Source organism: Carcharhinus amblyrhynchos, chromosome 1 (genome assembly GCF_965287045.1).
Source record: "Carcharhinus amblyrhynchos chromosome 1, sCarAmb.v2.hapA, whole genome shotgun sequence".
In the NCBI taxonomy this organism is placed as follows: domain Eukaryota; kingdom Metazoa; phylum Chordata; class Chondrichthyes; order Carcharhiniformes; family Carcharhinidae; genus Carcharhinus; species Carcharhinus amblyrhynchos.
In genome coordinates, this window is record NC_137324.1 from 62,978,142 (window position 1) to 63,000,688 (window position 22,547).

The following is a 22,547-nucleotide window of genomic DNA, read 5'->3' on the forward strand; positions in this document are numbered from 1 at the left end:
GGCAAAAAGTATTGGCCTTGCAAGAGACACACACATCTCATTGACACTTAAACGCTCAACACCATCCAAGCCAAAACAGCCTGCTCCACCACAAACAAGTCACACTCCATTCAGATTTGGAAATATATTATCAGGCTCCTTATTGGTACTGTCTCAACACACTGGAAGATCCTTCCTAACACAGCAGTTGGAATACTTTTGTCTCACAACTACAGTGGTCAAAGGTAGCTCATCACCATCTTGTCAATGAAATAGGAATGCACAATAAATACTAGCTTTGTAAGCAATGCCCATATCCTATGAATTAATCGGGAATTCTCAGAGGGCAAAGTTAGTGCATTAGGCGGTGGGTGTGGAAAGAGAAATAAAAAAGAATGCTCATTATTATAATTAAGTTCCCACAAACTTTATTGTTGCACATGTCATATAACCGCTTAACTAACTCTCCCAACAGTTAATAAGCTCCTCTTTTCAACCTTGTTTCAATTCGATCAACTCAGGACATTTGATGTTGTGATTCATATCACTTGAGCAACAACTGCTCCATAAAACTTTAGATTTTAACAGGTGGCTCCAACTTTCCTCTCTATTTTTAGCCACATTAATATGATTAAGAAAAATTATTGAAGACTAGCTTTGCACATTTCAATAACTTGGTTTTCAAAGCCATTCTTTACATACACATTATTTACATCTAATGTAGACACAATACCCTGGTTGCACAGTAAAGGGTCCTCTCAGCCATCATTAAAACTTTGAATTGTATGCAAGAAAATATTACCATAACATGAAGGCAAAGTTCTTCCAGTGGCACTCGTAAAATTTCTGGCACAGAGTAATCCATGAAACTGTTATATCTAAAGAAATAGAGCAAACTATATCATTCTTTAAAAATATGAGCCCAGACATAAAATGAAAACAGTTTTATTAATAGGTGGGTGCACATACTAGAAACACCATGACGAATCCCAAATATAATCAGCATTTTCAAAGCAGATCTAGAGTGCAAATAAAAGCTTATGTTTTAAAGCAGTAATACAAATTGATTTCAACAAATAACTACTGTCTGAATAATACCATCTGTTCTGATGAAAGGTCACAACCTGAAGTTTCAACTCTGTTTTGCTCGCCATGAATGCTGATTGACCTGAGTATTTCCAACACTTGGCTTTTGGTTCAGCCTATCTAATCCTCCCGCGCAGCTATAATTCTCCATTCCTGACTAAACACTTAAATCTGCTTGGTATCATTGCTAGTGTGATCAACTCTTCATGAGGGTACTACAATTATACTGGCGAACTAAGCTACTTGTGCTTTATAGAATTCTAACATTCTTGTATTCAATGCCTCAAATTATTCCCTATGCTTTCTTAACTACAATATATCCCTATACTGCTAACTTCACAGACATTCAACTCCAAGGTCTCTCTGCTCATCATCTCTTTTCCGTACACTACTGTGTATTGCCTTGCCTTGACTGCACTCTCCAAGTGCATTACCTCATACTTCTCTGATTGAATTCTATTTGCCACTTGTCTATCCAGCTGAGTAGTCCTGCAGTCTACAGCTTTCATCATGACCATCAACCACACAACTAATCTTACTGAATCATTTCCAAACCTCTTAAACATGTCCCCTCTGTTTAAATCTTCATCACTGATACCAAAAATTAATGATGTGGGTATGCCGGCGTTGGACTGGCGTAAACACAGTAAAAAGTCTGACAACACCAGGTTTTAGTCCAACCTATTTATTTGATAATATACTCACAAGCTTTCGAGGGACACCCTCTTCGTCAGGTGAATGGAGAGTTCTGGCCTCAGACAGAGCATATAAAGCACAGACAGTTTAGAGATTACTGATTAGAATGCGAATCTTTACACCTAACCTGCTGTTCAAGACCTGAAGTGGCTGATAATGTGAGTGGAAGGAGCACTGATCACAGTTTAAAGAGATGTGTATTGTCTCCAGACAGTACAGTAAGTGAGGTTTTGCAAACCCAGGCAAGTCACGGGGGTTACAGATAGTGCGACATGAACCCAAGATCCCTGTTGAGACCGTCCTCATGTGTGCGGAACTTGGCTATCAGTCTCTGTTCAGCGACTCTGCGCTGCGAGCGCAGAGTATTTGGACCAGATCTGGAGATAGTGTGAATTGCACAGGCCAGTTGAAATTGAAAAGAAAAAGCGGAGCATTCTATTCAGGATTTTTGGTTTATGTGATAAATGGTGTTAAATTAATAGCAGTTGTTATTTTTTCCTTCTGTCAAAATTATTTTCCTTTAAAATGTGAAACCTTGTTGCCTGGTCTTTTCTGTTAATAATTAGGAAATTTCTTTTTAAAAGTTACCAGCCTCCACAGAAATCACAATATGAATGCACTGAGTGTAGCAAATAAAGTTGCTCAGCTGCAGATAGCATACTGGAGTGTAACATCTGCCAAAACAGAAACCTGGTTCAAAACAAAAGGGCAGGATTGCGTACTAAATATTTTTGGATACAGGATATTCGCGACAGGGAAAGAAAGGAATTAACCAATGATAATATTACAGCACTCGAGAATGAATTACCCAGAGGGATTGAGAACAGAATCTATTTGGTTGGAGTTCAGAAACAATAGAGGGATCATTATACTGCTAGGTGCATTCTGTCAGCTTCCCAGCAATGAGAAACAGATCTGCAAAGGAATTACAATGAGGTGCAAAAATAATGTAGTCACTGTAAATGAGGTTTTTAATGATCATAATATGACTGGGATTATAATATAAAGGGCACAGAGGGAGAAGAGTTTGTAAAGTGCTAGTAAAGTTCATGCCCATGGAACATAAAATGACAATGACAGCATGGATTTGAGATTGCTTAGTGACAGAAAACACATTCGCAATGAACAGATGTGTTTAGGTCTGAGGAAGGTATTTAGTGAGGTTTCCCAAAGGTCAGTATTAGGGCCAGTGCTTTTCTGGATCTATATTAATTAGAGACTAGAGTGTGCAGGAAATTTTTTTTAAATTTACAGACAATACGAAACTTGGAAACATGGTGAACTGTGATAAGGATAGTGATAATGGAATGATGGATATGTGGCAGATGAAAATTAATGCAGAGAGTATGAAGTGATACGTTTTGGGAGAAAGAACAAGGAAAGACAACAAATGATACAATTCTGGAGCAGAGGGACCCAAGGGTAAATGTGCACAAATCTTTGACAGGGAGTAGGGTAGAAAGTGGTTAGTGTGGCATATGGATTCCTGTGCCTTATGAAAAGGAGGCATAGAGTACAAAAGCAGGAACGTTGTGATGAACCTTTATAAAATGCTTACTTGGCCTCAAATGGTATATCCAATTCTGAGCAACACATGTTAGGAAGGACTTGAAGGCATTACCAAGGATGCACAGTATGTTCACAACAAAAGATGACAAAGCTGAAGCAGTTCTCTTTTGAGAACAGAATGCTGAGGAGATTTGATAGTGTTCAAAGTCATTAGAAGTCTGGACTGGGTAGAAGGGGTGAAACTGTTCCCATTGGCAGAAGCAAAGGACACAGGGTCATTAGCAAAAGGACCAGGAGCAATATGAGGAAAAACTAATTTCATACAGCGAATGGTTAGGATCCCAAATGCTTCCCCTGGAAGATAGAGTATGTGAAGAGAAAAGATTTGTACGGCAGCACGGAAAAGGCAATAGTGAGAGATGAGCTGAGAAACTGGTGAAGAGAGCTGACACAAACATGACAGGCCAAATGGCCTGATGTGTTCTTATCATTCTATGATTCCATATTTGATACAGATGTATGATTTTAAAATCACAAAAATATAAAAAATGGTTTGTAATATATAAGGATTATACTAGTGTGTAATATCTTGCACAGAACCAGCTTGTACATCCACTATCCCAGCCTCAAAGTGAAGCCCCCATTTCTGAAATTTGTCCCAGGAACATCAACACCCAAACATCAAGTTATAAGAAGCCAAACTTATCCCCTCCTCATTTCAATTCCAGCTTCTCGTCCTCTTCTTGTTTCCTGGCCCAATGTCTTTCTCCCCTTCCCAATGGATGTTCTGGTATTTCTTTTCATACCAAGTAAATAAACTCAAATTAACCGCTCCATTCCTTACATAGCTGCTCTGCTTGTCCTGAAGCAATACTATGGGAGAAACGCTACACTGTTACAACTACAAACTTCAGAAAATAATCAAAGAATTTTTTAACCATTAAAATTTTCGATAAGAGTACTTGACCATGCTTGACGTGAATAACATTACAGATTAAGCGGTCACCTTTCTTGGGTATATAAACGAAAACAGAATCCTTCTCTGACACGTCCAGCTCGACCCTGCCTCTGAAGAGCATTGGCTTTGCTGATAAAGGTCTCCACCAATGAGCTCATTTGGCTACTTTCATGATACCTACAAACATTTCAAATACATGTATATTTACACAAGCACATCGTCATTTAAAAAAAATACGCAAGACATTCAGTGCCCAGATAATTTAATATTGATGCAATTTGACTGTATATCATACATTGCTGAACAGATTACTATTTGATACTTCAGCATTTTACCAATGAAAAACTGAGAATTGTTCGTAAATATACAGATTTGTAACACTAAGATAGTTCATATGTTCAAGAACTATGTTTTAATGAATCATGAAAGTTATAATTTAGCCTGTGTTTAAAAAACAAACCTGTTTTCCTTAGTCTTTCCAGAATCAATGACAAAAACTACATCAGGTATTGTGATACCCGTTTCTGCAATGTTTGTTGCCAGAACAATCTGAAAATTAAAGGCGCAAACAATCAAATTCTCAGCATTGCAGGATTTAATTCCCTATCCCCCTGACTTTCACCTTATACCACCTTTCTGTAGCCGGAAGTTATAATAAATGGAAACTTGACAATAAAATGCTATAATTTCCTGGAGAATGTATACATTTTTCAACCACAGAACTAATACCATGACCATTCAGGCCCATATGTTAACAATCTGGCTGTTACCATTGATCAGAAACTTAAGTGAATCACATAAAAACTATGGCTGCAAGAGCAGGTGAGGGGCTGGGAACGGTCCAATGAATAATTTACCCTTTTTACATAGTAAAATATTACCATTTGGAGAGGTCTGTGAAGGCATACTCAATTGGAACTTTCAAAAGGAATTGGACAGTTTTCTGGACCATGGAGATGGAGAGTTGGACCAGCTGAGAAGATCTTAAAGGTGGGCCAAATGATTCCTCATGGTTTAAACATTCTAAGATTCTATGATGCATTTACAGCCATTAAAACTAATTGAAATACCAATATTTTGTTGCCCTTTCAGTTATGAAGACTGAAGAAACTGGGACTCTATAATTAGGATAAACGTCTGATTAAAAAAACAAGTCTTACCTTCCTGACCCCTGGTGGGGGAACTGTGAAGGCTGCAGCTTGATCTTGAGATGAAAGGATGGAGTGTAAAGCAATCACTTTGTATCTACAGATGTAGAAACACATTTTGTACAAAGATGACATTTAAAAAAGAAAATCAGTTGACTATTTTGCTCAAGTTATCAAGTTCATCCAAGCCATAATGAAGTATACGAGTGATCCACACCATCTAGAAGGACAAGGGTAGCAACCACTCGGGAATACTACCATCTGGAATAGAAACAGGAAATGCTGGAAAATCTCAGTAAGTAGTCTCACAACATCAGGTTGAAGTCCAACAGGTTTATTTGGCAGCATGAGCTTTCGGAACGCCACTCGCCTGATGGAGGAATGGTGCTCCAAAAGCTCATGCTACCAAATAAACCTGTTGAACTTGAACCTAGTGTTGAGAGACTATTTATTGTGCCTACCCCAGTCCAACACCAGAAACGCCACGTGACGGAAAATCTCAGAGCTGACAAAGGGTCATCCAGACCCAAAACGTTGATTCTATTCCCTATCCACAAACGCTGTCACAGCTGCTGAGATTTTCTCACATTTTATTTTTGTTTCAGGTTCCAGCATCCGCAGTATTTTGCTTTTATCCACCACCTGGAAGTTCCTCGCCAAACCACACACCATCCTGACTTAAAAATATAAGAACGTAACAACTGGGAGCAGGAGTAGGCCATCTGGCCTCTCGAGCCTGCTCTGTCATTCAGTAAGATCGTGGCTGCTCTTTTTGTGGACTCAGCTCCATAATTGCTGCTGGGTCAAAAATCATAGAAATCCCTCCCCAACAGCATTGTAGGTACATCTATACCACACAGACTGCAACAATTCAAGGCGGCTGTACACCACCACCTTCTCAAGGGTAGTTAGAATGAATGCTGGCTTAGCCAGCGAAGCCCTCATCCTTTGAGTGAATAAAAAGTCCAAACTAACATGCAGCAAGGTCTGGACAGCAACTTGATAAATAGTAGGGAACATTCACACCACAAGAGAATCAGACAATGATCACCTCCAACATGAGGTTAGCCACTGTTTCTTGATATTCAACAGGATTATAAATGCAAAATCCTCTACCATTAATACCTTGGGCGTCATCATCGGCCAGACACTTAAGTCAATCAGCCCCATAAATACTATGGTTACCAGTGCAGGAAGGTAGCTTGATATTTTATGGCGAGAAACTCACCTCCTGACTCCACAAAGCTTGTCCACAGGAAGTAAGGAGCCTGATAGGATACTCGTGTCTATTCCAACAACAGAAGGGTGGCATCATCCAGGACAAAACAGCCTGTTTGATTAGCATTTCCACCAATCAAGCATTCACTCCCTCCACAGCTGGTGCACTGTGGCTGCCGTGTATATCACCTACAAGGTGCATTGCAATAACTTGTCACCCAAATATAGCCTCTGGAAGAATATGGACCATAAGCACTGTAGTGGATGGATGCAGGCAATCTGGGAGACTGGAGCTGATCCGTGTCATGATAAATGAGGAAGATACATTACCACATTCTTATTACCACACTATTGGCATTCATTATAATCCAGTGGACAATGATTCATTCCATTAGCTGGAGATCCAGAACTTGTTACAATTGCTTGTCTCTTTCTAACAGTCAAGGTGTTTTTTTCTATAATATATTTCAAGGATATTCGTCTGAGGTGAACTAATGAACTTAAGTTAGCCACTTTCAAAATGATCAGTTTGAATTTCTGTTGGACAATTATCAACATAATTGAGAAGTTTGAAAGCAGTATTGATGAACTTATGACTCCAATGGTGTCATAAATCTGAATTGAAGGGTTCTTCTGCTTTGAAAGAATTGTTAACAGCATTAAGCTCAATGGTGTGAACTTAGGGTGGACGTTTGCACTTAAGCAAAAAATGCACTGCTTTAATTGATCTGTACCAGAGGAAACATTTCTCAGGCATTATGATAAGCATTCCTAACTGTTGATATTAATAGCTTTGGTGTGGGAATTGCGTTAAAATACGTTGACGAAATAATGTGACTTTACTCATAATCGTTTTGTATCAAAAGAAAATCACAACATCTTACAGTGCAGAAGGAGACCATTCAGCCCACTGAATCTGCACCGACTCTCCAACAGATCATCTTACCCAAGCCTCAAAAAAAAAAGGTCATTTGGTTGCAATGGAAAAACAAAATTCTGGGGTCTGGGGAACTAAGTTATAGACTGATGTCTCAGGTTACAACCCATAAAGTGATGGTTGCCAAAGTAGAGTGACACAAGATGATATGCACCTGATAGCCAATAGAAGAAGTGGATTTGGACCATTCTTAAAAAAAAAGTGCTGAACAATGAGTAGTGAACGATAAAAGTTGAAGAATTAGTGTTTTTGCTGGCATAGCTTTATCACTGTTTCAATGCTATACTGAGACATAGTTCATCATTACTCCGAGACAGAAGAAAACAGACTTCAGCTGTGCTGTCAGTATGTAAGGAATTTTAGGCCCTTGAGGAAAGAGTAACCCGGCTGTCTTCACTGCTTAAGAATATCAACATTTTACTTAATAAATTCTGCTTAATTCACAAATATTAGTCACTTGTATCTTTTTAGGTGAAACACAATGGAGGATCCTAGTGTCAGAAATTAAGAATTTGGATCTTAGGAGTTTTTTTTTAAATTAGAGGAGTTTTATATCTCAAAACCATAATCCTTACAAAGTCACCACCAAGATACACAAACTGTCTTCATGTACCCCGCCTCTGGAAAATGTATTCACAGAGTATCCTCAAAAGCTGTGTGACAGAAATCTGCCTTCAGCAAACAGAAGGACCTATGCAGGACTAATTACAATCTGTCAGCCACCTAAATATTTAGATACCAGTTCCAGGGCTACTCTCCCTCACATAAGTGGCTTTGCAAAAAGCTGTGGGTTAAACAACTAGTGGAGCAGGCATTGTATACAGCACTATAAGTGGATATTTAGAACATAAAGGAGGTTAGTACTTCACAATTCTTGTGCTGGTATTTCTTAATACAATGATAAAATTAAACTTATAGTAAATAATTCATAATGTCATAAATGGAGGAAAAAATGTACCTTTTCCTGTCTTGGAACCTTCTGTCTGTAGTTAAAAGATCATGAAGTTGCTGAATATAAGCCAAACCTGGTAAGAAAACTAACACTGCTCCATGAATCGCTCTGAAAAGGGCATTTTTTTCTGAAAGGAAATGGAAATCAATCAACTTAAACAAACATTACTTTGAAAGTTCTAGCCAACTGCAAGATGTGAATGTCACCTCCAACCTCCACAAAGACCACCTTTCCTCTGTGATGTGCCTCAATACAACCACCTGTAGATAAGTGCTCAGCTTTTACATTTACAATGACGACATTCAGGTTTCCTTTTCCATCATTTCCCCGCAATCACCTCCATCATTCCAGGTTGCATGCCAAAATCAAATTTTAGACAAATCACATCTTCTTCCTTGTCAACATGTAAAATAGCAAAGCCATTACTTCAACCTCCATCACTAGCTTTGCTCCCTTGTCACTAATTCCATCTCGTTCACTGTCTTGAGCTGCACAAGATCATGTGTAACCTCAACATTCTGTTCAATCCTGGATTGAACTGTGAATTCTAGAACCAAATTAATTCCACCTTTGTAATATTTACTTACCACCATCCACACCTTAACCCCTTAGACACTGAAACCATCATACTGGTTTTTGCCACCTCCACACTTGATTATTCTTACTGCTTTTCAGCTTGGTTTTCAGTGATCCATAAACTTCAAGTCCATAACCATGCTGCATGGATTCTGGTATTTTTCTCTCCAATTTTTTTAAAATGTGCTCATATGCTGTTTCAAGCAAACAATCGTTTAGCTACATATTAAATAAAAATACTTCAGTCCCATAATCAGGTTAATAGAATGCATTTTAGCCCCTTAAAAACTCAATCATGCATTCCATTTGCATGTGCATTTGCCCGCTGCATCTAATTTTGAATACAGATACCAATGCAGTGTACAAACCGAAGCTGTAATATTCAGATTTATCGTATTGTCTAAATCCATCCACTTGCTTCCCAGAGACCCTTATAGCACAAGAATTATGAAAATATTTGATCATCTCCACCTATACTTAACCCTGTAACTACAGCGAGGATTTTTTGAATGGAACTTGGGCAAATGCAGATTAACTAAAGAAAGACAGCATAAGTTTGTTAATGATTAAAATCTGCCCAACCAACTTGCTTGAGTATTTTGATGAGACAACAGAGGAGGCCAATAAGGATATTGGTGTTGATGTGGTCCACCAGAGCTTCCAAAAGGCATTTGATAAAGTGCTGCACAACAGACCTGTGTGCAAAGTTGAAGCTCAAAATAAAAGTGACAGTAGCAACATGGATACAAAATTAGCTGAGTGACAGGAAACAGACAGTAATAGTTAAAGATTGCATTTTGGCCTGCAGAAAGATTTAAAGTGGAATTCTTTAGGGACTGATGTTAGAACCCTTTCTTTCTATACACAGTAATGGGTTGACCATTGGTACACATGGTGGAATTTCAAAGTTGCAGATAATAGAAAACTTGGAAGTATCATGAGGATAGTGTAAAACTTTAAATGGTCGTATAGGTTGGTGGAATGAGCTGACAAGTGACAGATGAAATTGATGGCAGAGAAGATTGGCGTTGAGTCATTTTAATATAATGACCAAGACTGGACAACATAACTAATGGTACAATTCTAAACAGAATGTAGGGGCAGATGAAGCTGGATATATAGGCTCTTGAATCATTGAAGGTAGCCAGACAAATCAAGAGCATAGTCAATGAAGTATATGGTATCCTAGGCTTTACAAACAAAACAGTACAAAAGCAAGGACAACTAAAACACAGGTTTGGCGTCATTACTGCATCCAGTTCTTGGGACACTTTAGAAAGGATGTGCTGGAATTGAAGAGAACACAGGAAAGATTCAAAAAAATTCCAGAGATAAGCAACTTTAGTTACTAGATAGATTGGAGAGGTTGGGAAGGGATGTCTTTGGAGAACAGAAGATAGAGAAAAGATTTGATAGACATATATAAAATCGTGAGGGGTCTGGACAGAACAGATAAGAAACTTCTCATCAGTGGAAGGATCAAGAACAAGACTAATGGTAATCCGCCAACGAAGCAATGGCTGTATGAGGAAAACCATTTCCACGTAGTGAGTGATTAGGATCTGGAATGCACTTGCTTGGAATGTAGAGCAGGCAGGTTCAATCGAGACATTCAATAAGGAATTGGATCATTACAAAGAGGAAGAATGTGAGGACAAATCTGACCCAAAGAATGGTGTAGGCTGGATTATTAGCAGTATTTAAAGCAGAGGTGGTTAAATATTTGATAGATTAAGGAATAGAGGGCTACGGGGAAATGGCACACAAAAGGAGGAGAGACCAGTATAGCTCAGCCATGAATGATGGGGCAGAATTAAAGGGTCTGATGGCCTTCTCCTGCTCCTACTTCATGTGTTCTAGTGTGGAAGGCTAGGTGGAAAAAGCAGGCGAATAGTACAAGCTGAATGCTTCTTTGGACAGCCATCTCAGAACATGGGCAGAATGACCTCTTCCTCTGCTGTAACCATACTATAATTCTAGGAATTATTTAAATTGTTTCTGTCACTTCAGAAGTTTCTATAACATTTAAATGTTTACTTTAGTTTCTACCTTTTTTTGAAAAGCCAAAACTGCTTAATTTTCACTAAGTAAGCCAAAACGATCAGAGGTTTTTTTAGACTGTTGGAAACCAAATAAAAACACACACTTCATTCATAAGTGTCTGTGAAGAGAAACAGATTCATTGCACAGATGCAGACTGGAATTTTCTTTACCTACCCAAGAAGTTAATGAGCTCCAAGATGAGATCCACATTTATTTTAGTTGGATGCATGTACTGAACAGCATGTACAGTACGACTACTGTATTTATCAGCGTCAAGTATCACATTATGCACAGGTTTTGTTCCTTTAACCAAATAATCCTGAAATAGATATGAAGAGTGACCAGTTCGAGAGCAGATATGGTGTTTGAGAGGGAGAGCAAACAAGAGATTTCAATAGAAAAAAACATTCAAAATTGAAATTTTACAATTGTTTAAAACCACTCGTGTCAATACAATGGGAAGGAATTTGAGCCCGCACTCTCCACACGCAAGATCAGCAATGCGGGCACAACATTTGAAGAGAATCAAGATTCTCGCTGAAGAAATTGCTTTTCTCGATTTTCCCACCCCTTGCTGGTGATCGAGGTTCAAGCCCAAAAGGCGGGAACCTCATTTGCACACATTTCCATGTCCCCTGTCACAATTCTCTCTCACTAAATATTAATACCTCACCGATGCAACCGGGTTCACAACAGGTTTGGCCAAACAAGGAACAGTCAAAGGGATCCCTTTCTGTCCCCAGAGGTGTAGACCCATTCATAAGTTTGTACAAATGTCATTAAAACATAGAACATAGGAGCAGGAGGCGGCCATTTGGTCCTTGGAGCCTGCTTCACCATTATCATGGCTGATCCACCTTCTCTCCAGAAACTTTGAGCCTTTTTGCCCGAAGTGCAATACCTAATTGGTTTTTGAAAAATACAATGTTTTGGTCTTAACTATTTTGTGGTAGTGAATTCCACAGGCTGACCACTCTCTGGTGAGGAACTTCCTCCTCATCTCTGCCCTGAATCGTCTACCCTGTGTCCTCAGACTGTGACCACTGGTTCTGGATATGCCCACCATCAGGATAATCCTCTAGTTCTGTATGAATTTTATAGCTATGAGATTCCACCTCCTCTCGTTCTTCTGAACTTCAGTGAATACAACCCTAACCAACTCAATCTGTCCTCATACATCAGTCCTGCCATCCCAGCAATCAGTCTGGTAAACCTTCTCTGCACTCTCTCAAGTGCAAGAACATTCTTCCTCAGCTAAAAAGATCAAAATTGCACACAACATTGCAGGCATGGCCTCAGCATGGCTCTTTATAACCAAAACATTCTTGTTTCAGTAATCAAGTCCTCTCGTTACGAAAGCCAACATAGCATTTGCCCTTTTTTTTTAAAAACAGCCTGCTGCACCTGCATGCTTACCTTCTTTGACCGGTGTAATAGGACATTAACGTTCCAGTCATAGAATTTCAGAATCTCTGTAGTGTACAAGTAGGCCATTCCGCCCATCAAACCTGCACCAACAATCCCACCCAGGCCCTCTCTCTATAACCCCACATATTTGACCTGCTAGTCCTGGACAGGAAAGGGCTAATTTTATATGGCTATTCGACCTAACCAGCACACTTTTGGACTGTGGGAAGAAATTGGAGCACCCAGAAGAAAGCAACACAGACATGGGGAGATCCTGGAAACACCACACAGACAGTGACCTGAGGCCAGAATTTAACCTGAGTCCCTGGCACAATGGGGCAGCAATGCTAACCACTGTGCCACCCAATCTTCACCCATATATCTCATCCTTCACTCATATACCGCAATGTTCCATTGCATATTCCCCCTCTCCTAATTTATGGCAATTCAAACAGTAATTAGCCTTCCTATTTTTGCTGTCAAAATGGATAACCACTCACTTATCCAAACTGTACTGCATCTGCCATTCATTCGCCCACTCAGTCAATTTGTCCAAATCAAACTGAAGGATTTCTGCATTCTCCTCACAGCAAGTCCTCCCACCCAACTTGTGTCGCCTGCAAATTTAGAGATATTACATTTAATTACCTCATCTAAATCATTAGAAGGTCACAAGTCACTGCCTACCATTTTGAAAAAGACCCATCTATTCCTACTCTTTCCTATTTGCCAACCAGTGTCTATCGATCTTAATACACTGTCCCCAATCCCATGTGCTTTAATTTTACATGCTAATCTCTTATTTGGGACTTAATTGAAAGAGTTTTGAAAGTCCAAATAAGCACTAGCTGCCCCTCATCAATTCTTCTAGTTACATCCTTGAAGTCCAGTAGATTAGAGAAGTATGATTTCCCTTTCATAAGTTCATACTGACTCTGCTCAATCTTGCCACTGTTTTCCAAGTGTTTTGCTGTAAAATCTTAGATAATGGATTTGAGAATTTTCCCCTCTACTGACATCAGGCTTACTGGTCCACAATTCCCTGTTTTCTCTCAACCTCTCTTTTAAATAATGGGGTTACATTAGCTACCCTCTAATCTGTTGCAGAGTCTATAGAATCTTAGAAGATGACCTCCAATGCATCTATTTCTCAGGCCACATCCTTAAGTACCTTTAGGATGTAGATCATCAAGCCCCAGGGATTTTGTCAGCTTTCAAGCCCATCATTTCCCCAACACCATTTCTTGATTAATACTGATCTTTTTCTGGTCCTCCCTTACTAAACCATGTGATCCTCAACATCTCTAGGATCTTATTTCTGTTCTCCTTTGTGAAGGCAAAACCGTAGTACATATTCAGTTGGCCAGCCATTTTTGTTCCCCATTGTAAATTCCCCAGTTTCTGACTGTAAGTGACCTACACTTGTCTTCAATCTTTTTCACCTCATTCATTCTATGAAGAGAGAATGCATAAACTGGGGTTAATTTTCTGGGGGGGGGGGGGGGGGGGATGATTGACATGTATAAAATTATAAAGGGACGTAGATAGAGTAGGAAGTAACCTTTCCCCTGGTGGAGGGATCAATGACTAAGATGCATGGATTTAGGAGGGGCAGAAGAAGTGAAGAAAAATGTATTCACCAAAAAGGTGGTGAGAAACTGGAAATCTCTGCCTCAAAGAGTGGCGGAGGTAGACAAACTCATAACATTTTAATAGTATTTAGAAGTGCAACTGCGAAGCGAACTTACAAGGTTTTGGGCCAACTGCTGGAGAATGGATTTAAGGATGCTTTGTCTTAGACTGGCGCAGATGTGATGGGCTAAAGGGCCTTTTAGTGCACTGTGTACCTCTATGGAAGTGTCTGAACAGCGACAGGCAACAAGACGAAGGAAACGGAGAAAACCTTCAGATTGCAATAATGTAAAGGAGCTTGCCTGGTTGAATTGAAACAGTTAATTCTAACAACTGGTAGAAATACAGCTGAAAACTCTTATTTAAACTACATGGCTGCATGACTTAATTTCACCAATGGTTACGTCACTAGTTCGAAAATCAGATGACTTTTTGTTCTGCAATATTTTTGAACACATGATATAGAATACTGCTTCAACTAACAATTAATAGTGTTCTGAACAACCTGATGCTGAAAGGTTTTTCCTCCTTTGCCAGTGACAGTCAGATTGATTTCTTCTTCCTCTTCCAAATATTGTTGGCAATATTCAGAATCTTTTTCCAAAACGTAGCCTGTCGCTTCCACCACATCTTCCATGTGAAAAACCTGTACATAAAATTGGAGGAGGAAATTTAAAAGATAAGACAGTTGATCTACATCATGAAACTAAATTTAACTGGTATCTATAGTTCAGAAAATATCAGTAAGTCCACAAAATAATTAATAGCAAAAACGGCCCATTCCTAAAAATATGGAATAATTGGTTTGTCAGATTACACAAGTGTATGACACAAATATGCATAAAAGCAAATCCTTACATACAAAAGTATAAAATAGGATATAGGAGTTTTTTTTAAATATTGGAAAGATTTTAGGGGTCAAATTTCAATTTGACCTGACATGAACGTCGGAGTAAGAGACATTAGACTTATTGCAATTAAAGAATATAAGTGATAGATAAAGCAGTGGTAACATTGTGTATACTGAAGCAATATTTTCTTTGTGATGATTCAAGAGCACACTTGTCAAGTTTTCACACCATGATACTTTAAAAATGAACTTTGATGCAATTAAAATTAATAGAAAGCAGCTGAAACAACCAATATGATTTAAGAACAGCCATTGACCAAAAGTTCTGCATGTGTTTTAAGAACTAGCAAAGTAAAAGACTAGCAAAACCATGGTAACTGTTATTGCAAGTAGTTCCCAGAACCAAATGGCTGTTATGGCTAGAAATGGATGTGATTTGCTAACTATTGCAGTTTATTTCCCTTGTGGCTGCTCATGCTTCTGATCACATTTCCTTGCAGATGATTCCAATGGTGTTGATTAAAGTTCAGTTCATTTCATATTTTTTTGCATTGAGAATCATTGACTCATCTCTCAAGCAACTTTCTTCATCTTGTACTTTATAAACATCCATGTCACCATCTCTTAAAAACCTGCAAATTCAAGCATCAGATTGTACACTTAACATTAATCTCAAACGCTAAAAATTTGTGAACTTGTACAATTCTCTAAGATAGAGCTATGAAAGATTTCCGTCCCATACACACAACATTTTCATTGCAAACTCAGGTAAATTTATAGGAATCATTTTTTACATCTACGCAAGCATTAAACTAGCAATGCATATGCTCCTGAGAAAGTTAGCACAAACTTTGCATGTGCAGTAAAGGTTGAGTTGTTCACTATTTCACCCAACATCACAAATATTATGTGGCAATCTACTTTGTGCATAAACCCACACTATCCCCACAGTGCAAAAGGAGGCCGTTCGGCCTATCAAGTCTGCACCACTTCTCCAGAAGTGCATCCCACTGAGGCCCAGCCCCATAACCCCAAAGTTTCCTTTCTAATCCCTCTATCCTATACATCTTGGGACACTAAGGGGCAATTTAGTATAGCCATTCCACCAAACCAGCACATCTCTGAACTGATCAAAATTATGGCAAAGTTGTTTTCATTCAAAATAAATAGCTCAGTATCTTCTCGGAGAATTGTGCAAGTTCACAAATGTTTAGCATTTATAAGATTCATGTTAAATGTACAATCTGATGCTTGAATTTGCAGGTTTTTAAGAGATGGTGACGTGGATGCTTATAAAGTACAAGATAATGGAAGTTGCTTGAGAGATGAATCAATGATTCTCAGCTAATGATCTCAGATGAGATAGGTACTTGAAATCGCCATCGCTAGAGGAATGCATGCCATGGTATCCTTTGGTTCAATGTTTATTTGATATGCAATTCTACAGAGGAAAGCTTGATCTTAACAATTCACGTCACAGTTTCTTAGGGCATTCTATCAGTATTGAGTGTTTTTGGAAGAAATTATTATTGTATGTCATTCACGGACACCAAGTAATCAACGTTATACAACATGGTTGCATTATAATGCAATAATCTTCAATAAATATCTTTTTGCTGTTTTCTATTGAGTTGAAGAAGAATTTTTCAAAACTCTTGCGGATTGGCATTAGTGAATTTGAACTTTGATCATCTTTAACACAACACTGTTTCCCAGTTTTTGTGTCAACATTCATAAAAGTGAAACCTTATGTTTTCATTCTTCATCCTCACCTCTACCGGGTAAATTCTTCCAGGGATATTGATAACAGGACAATGTCCAAAGTACTTAGCAAACTTATCACTGTCCACAGTTGCACTCATCAAAATTAGGTTTAGATTGGAACGCTTTTGCATTAACTCCTTTAAGATAATTAGCAGAAAATCTGACTGCACACTTCTCTCGTGAACCTGCAACATAAAGGGACAATCAGAAAATGTGCTTTAAAAACAGGTTGAACCAATTAATTTTGATCCAAGGCTTATAGTTAAAGCATACATGACAATGTTATGCAACAGTGGAAAACCAAAAATTAACAGAGAATTCTTCTAAACTGTTAATTAATCCTATCCAGCTAAGAAATCAAAGCTGCAACTGGTTTTGAAAAGTTAGCTAATTGGGCATGTTGCAAGTGCACATTGTCAGCATATCAAGTGAATGACAGCAACATGTAATATAGGACTGCACCAAGTTCTATCACTTAGTTGTAAATTTTGGAATTCAAAATTTGCACCTAACCCACACAAACTTCTCCAATTATAACGGCATTGTGCGTTTTATTACTCAGGACCAAGTACAGCCAAGTCTACTTACCTCATCCACAATGACGTGAGACACACTGGTAAGAAGCGCATCTTGCTGCAGTTTCCGGAGAAGAACACCAGTAGTACAATATAAAAGCCTGGACATTTCTCCAACTTTTGTTTCCAGTCTGATTTGATAACCACAAAGAGAGTTCTACAAATGGAGACATTAATCCAAATTACAGAAGCATGCTTCTTAGTAAGAAAATGATGTTCCAGATACAAGTAACTCGTAGTAAATCTAGCCTAAAAATTAAAAAGTGTTGTGCTATGCCAAATCTGGCTCATCTCTAGGCATCAACAATTTGCCCATCATTGATTCTCCTCAACTGATTTTACTCTATGGGAGCGAAAACAACCTGGCTAAAAAATTTCTAGGGCAAAATTCTGAAATGTGTCACCCTGTCCTGTCTTTGAAAAAAAGAGGAGTAAGAAGCTAACAGTATTATTCAAGTGCATCAGCATTCTAAAACAAAACATTTTGGCAAGCCAAGCAGTACGTTTTACTTGGAGAAAGCCCCAAAATGACAACTTTCTTTTAGAGTACAGGCATGTATTTAAAGGATTTCTACACAAGATCTTCTTGAAAAGCAAATTTTGTGCCTTGGTCAAGCGATGGAAGTCCAAAAAAAAAACTACTAAAGGAGAGAACCAGATTATTTTCTCTCTTCACACCAACAAGTGGCAGGAAGGATTTAAAAAACTCAACAGGATCAGAATGGCAACATATGACAAGAATGAAATCATCACACAAAATTTCAACAATGACATGGGAGATTTAACAGGTTGAAATTTCTTATTTAATTGGGATCAGTGAATTCAAAGTATGAGCTAGCTTTAAAACTTCAACCCTATCTTTTGGGACTACAATACCTAACTGTCATCGACAAATGTAAAACTCAAGGAGATTCGAAAGTCAAGTCCCCAACTCTTTCCTCCAAGGACAATTATGAAAACCTTGCCTCTTCTATTTTGTTCAGGGGCCCAACTTAGAGATTAGCCTCATGTAGAAAGTGGAGGATTTGGATTATTGGCATATAGTTTAATGGAATAAAATTGAGGGTTTACATATAGGGATGTATATGTTCAAACTTGACCAATTCTATATTGTAACCCTCGAATCAATTCATATTTCTCTTTGAACAAATTTCTTTAGAGTTTGCTATCTGAAACATCTAGTCTTGCCCTGCGGGTTTAAGTCTCATTCAAACCTTGATGACTGGTAAATTGGGTTGATCCCAAATGGACACCCATCCAAAAATTACTGCACGGTTTTGAGCTTTCCCTCTTGTTCCTTCTGAACTCCAAATTACACTCCATGACATATTGCTACATTGAAATCAAAACCATGGCAGTTTCAATGCAAGTACTAACTTAAATGTACAACCCCTAACACACTTTAGCCTTCAATTCCTCCCATCATCTTGAGCCCAAACCTATCAGCATTTATCACAACTTAAATTTGCTCATGATCTCTGCAGGCATGATGTACCTTCACTTTGGTCCCTCAATTAAAATGAGAAAAAAAATACAGGACTCCCAAAAGGATGTAGGATTTTTCTTGTTTTAAGATTTTTTTTAGGATTTTTCTTTCTTCCAAATGACCCAATTCACCTCATAACTATGTTATAGCTTACTTTTCCTCCAGGACCGTCTTCACAACCAAGTTCCTCACAAACTCTTGTTGCCAGGCTCACTGCTGAAATCCTTCGAGGTTGGGTACAAATAATATTGCATTTTGTAGTCTCACTCGATAGTAAGTCTTCCAAAAGGAATTGGGGTATTTGAGTGCTCTTCCCACTGCCTGTTTCACCTGCAACAACCACAACTCGATGCCTTCTCAGAGTTTCAAGTATTTGCATTCTATGTTGAAAGACAGGTAACAGTTGCCTGTCTTTCAAAAGTTTCTGAAACTTGTTGGAACTTTGCAAGTTTTTTAAGATAACTTTTGCTGAGTCCAAATTATCAGTCTTCTCTTTATCAATTGACAGGCTTTTAAATTCATCGTCAGTGATCAAATTCTCCCAGGAGTCTTCTGGATCTTCAGCTGTTGGTGAAATATAAGTGGATGGTTTCTGTTTTAATGTGTTTAACAGTCTAGCAATGAATTGTTCACGTGGTTTATTCCTTTCCATCTGCCTTTTATCCTTTTTCTCCTTTTCAGCTTCACTCCATTCAATCCATACTTGCCTATATGTAGGTGGGAGCAACTGATGTACAGCCTGAAATTTTTGGGAAAAAAAGGGCTAAAATCTTAAGTAGTCATTTTGCATAGTTAAGAACACAATAATCACATTCAAACTCTGAAGACAAGAGCTTTTTTAAAACTTAATAGATAGCTTCTAAATAGATTTGTATTTTGTTTCCATAATTTCACAATATGATACAAGAGAGAACAGTCGTACCTATTTCTGCATTTGTTTTGGGATAACAACTGGCCACTGAGTTAATACTGGGGAAAAAGTTGACAAAAATATTTAAACATCCTGTAAAAGAGGAGATATTTCCACAGAAGTCAAAGGAAAAGTAATCTCGCACTGGTTTTGTGCTTTTCCATTATGGCTAGCTTCAGGATATCAGCAACCTGACAGAAAATTATCTTTTTGTTCCGGCAGAACACCACTGTTGTGGGAAAGTTAGAGCAAAGGGAAGGAAAAGAATGCTTCACAGAATAATGGTCTGGAAATCCCAAACTACGAAGAAAAATAAACTAACGTTCTTACTTCTGGCAGCTACTCAGTGAGCATAACTAAGTGATCATGTGGTAATTTGGAGACACAAGTGAGTATGCTCAATTTATGTGAAGAGCAAGAGGATAAGATGTGAAGGAATAGGACCCATCAAGTGTGACGGTGGGAAAGTTTGTATAGAACGAGTAGAAATAGCAGAGGTACTCAATGAATACTTTACTTCAGTATTCACAGTGGAAAAGGATCTTGGTGGTTGTAGTGCAGACTTGCAGCAGACTGAAAAGCTTGAGCATGTAGACATTAAGAAAGAGGATGTGTCAGAGTTTTTGAAAAGCATCAAGTTAGATAAGTCGCCGGGACCGGATGGGATATACCACAGGTTACTGTGGGAGGCGAGGGAAGAGATTGCTGAGCCTCTGGCGAAGATCTTTGTATCAATGGAGACGGGAAAGGTTCCAGAGAATTGGTGGATTGCGGGTGTGGTTCCTTTATTCAAGAAAGGGAGAAGGGATAGCCCAGGAAATTATAGACCACTGAGTCTAACCTCAGTGGTTGGTAAATTGATCGAGAAGATCCTGACAGGCAGGATTTATGAACATATGGAGAGGTATAGTATGATCAAGAATAGTCAGCATGGCTTCATCAAAGGCAGATCATGCCTTACGAGCCTGATTGAATTTTTTGAGAATGTGTCTAAACACAGATGAAGGAAGAGCAGTAGATGTAATTTATATGGACTTCAGCAAGGCTTCTGACAAGGTGCCCCATGCAAGGCTTATTGAGAAAGTGAGGGGGCATGGGATCCAAGGGGACGTTGCTTTGTGGATTCAGAGCTGGCTTGCCCACAGAAGGCACAGAGTGGTTGTAGATGAGCCTTTTCTGCATGGAGGCCAGTCACCAGTGGAGTGCCCCAGGGATCTGTTCTGGGACCCTTGTTCTTTATGATTTTATGAAATGGCCTAGATGAGGAAGTGGAGGGATGGGTTGCTAAGTTTGCTGATGACACAAAGGCTGGAGGTTTTGTGGATAGTTTGGAGGAATGTCAGAAGTTGCAACGAGACATAGATAGGATGCAAGACTGGGCGGAGAAGTGGCAGATGGACTTCAACCCAGGTAAGTGTGGTGATTCATTTTGGCGGTTCAAATAGGATGACAGATTATAATATTAAGGGTAAGACTCTTAGCAATGTGGAAGATCAGAAGGATCTTGGAGTCCAGGTTCATAGGACGCTCAAAGCAGGTAGAGGCTGTGGTTAAGAAGGCATATGGTGTACTAACATTCATTAATTGAGGAATTGAGTTTAGGAGTCGGGAGATAATGCTGCAGCTGTATAAGACCCTGGTCAGACCCCACTTGGAGTACTGTGCTCAGTTCTGGTCGTCTCATTACAGAAGCCATAGAAAAGGTGCAGAGGAGATTTACAAGGGTGTTGCCTGGATTGGGTGGCATGCCTTATGAAGACAGGTTGAGAGAGCTTGGTCTTTTTTTCCTTGGAGAGACGAAGGACGAGGCATGATCTGATAGAGGTGTATAAGATGTTGAGAGGTATTGATCAAGTGGATTCTCAGAGGCTTTTTCCCAGGGCTGAAATGGTTGCCACAAGAGGACACAGGTTTAAGGTGCTGGGGAGTAGGTGCAGAGGAGAGGTCAGGTAAGTTTTTCATTCAGAGGGTGGTGGGTGCATGGAATCGGCTACCGGCAGTGGTGGTGGAGGCAGATTTGATAGGGTCTTTTAAGAGACTTTTGGATAAATACATGGAACTTAGTAACATAGAGGGTTATAAGTAAGCCAAGTAGGTAGGGACATGTTCAGCACAATTTGTGGGCTGAAGGGCCTGTTTCTGCTCCAGTTTTTCTGTTTCTCTATGTTTCTATCTCAAACTGTCTTAAAAATAGAATAAAAAGCAAAATGCTGTGGATTCTGGAGATCGGGAATAAAAACAAAGTGCTGAAAATACAGTGGCTTCTGTGGAGAGAGAGAAAGAGTTAACATCCTCAAGTCCCATTCTGGGGCGGTGGAGATTAGCAGTGCGTGGGAGGACCCCAATGCCATGATCCATGTAGGTACCAAGGACACAGTTAGCACAAGGAGCGGTTTAAGAAGTTGGGCACTAAACTAAACAAAAGCTCCAATGTTATAACCTCTGGATTATTACCTGAGCCATGTGCAAATTGACATAAGGTACATAAAATTAGAGAGATTAATACCTGGCTCTAAGGCTAGGTGTGGAAAAGTGGGTTTCAGTCCAGGACAAAGTGATGACTGTACCATTGGAACGATCTACATCTGAACCATGCTGACACCAATGTTCTTGCAAATCACATACTTAGGGAAGTAGAGTGGGCTTTAAATTAAATACAGGAGGGCATTGTTTCTGGAGAGGGGTTATGTAGGCTTGCAAAGCAAAAGGTTAAGGCAGCATTGCAAGACAACTATTTAGGTAATGATACTGAGAGCATGACATGAAAGGCCAGAGTGTATAAATATTTTTTTTAAAAAAAGCAACAAATGGGGTCAAAAGG

General features: G+C 39.0%; 1 protein-coding gene across 5 annotated transcripts in view; it reads right to left on the reverse strand.

The window, feature by feature from the left end:
* dhx29 (DEAH (Asp-Glu-Ala-His) box polypeptide 29) overlaps nucleotides 1-22,547 on the reverse strand; it is a 92,595-nt gene that overhangs the window by 20,417 nt on the left and 49,631 nt on the right. For all 5 annotated transcript variants that reach the window (XM_080185905.1, XM_080185885.1, XM_080185924.1 and 2 more), the window contains 10 exons: nucleotides 18,971-19,555; nucleotides 17,344-17,487; nucleotides 16,764-16,940; nucleotides 14,647-14,787; nucleotides 11,277-11,421; nucleotides 8,490-8,610; nucleotides 5,389-5,473; nucleotides 4,689-4,777; nucleotides 4,277-4,405; nucleotides 782-857 (listed from right to left, as the gene is read on the reverse strand). In XM_080185905.1, the coding sequence (XP_080042031.1) occupies nucleotides 782-857; nucleotides 4,277-4,405; nucleotides 4,689-4,777; nucleotides 5,389-5,473; nucleotides 8,490-8,610; nucleotides 11,277-11,421; nucleotides 14,647-14,787; nucleotides 16,764-16,940; nucleotides 17,344-17,487; nucleotides 18,971-19,555 (1,692 nt within the window). The remainder of the gene's footprint in view (nucleotides 1-781; nucleotides 858-4,276; nucleotides 4,406-4,688; nucleotides 4,778-5,388; nucleotides 5,474-8,489; nucleotides 8,611-11,276; nucleotides 11,422-14,646; nucleotides 14,788-16,763; nucleotides 16,941-17,343; nucleotides 17,488-18,970; nucleotides 19,556-22,547) is intronic.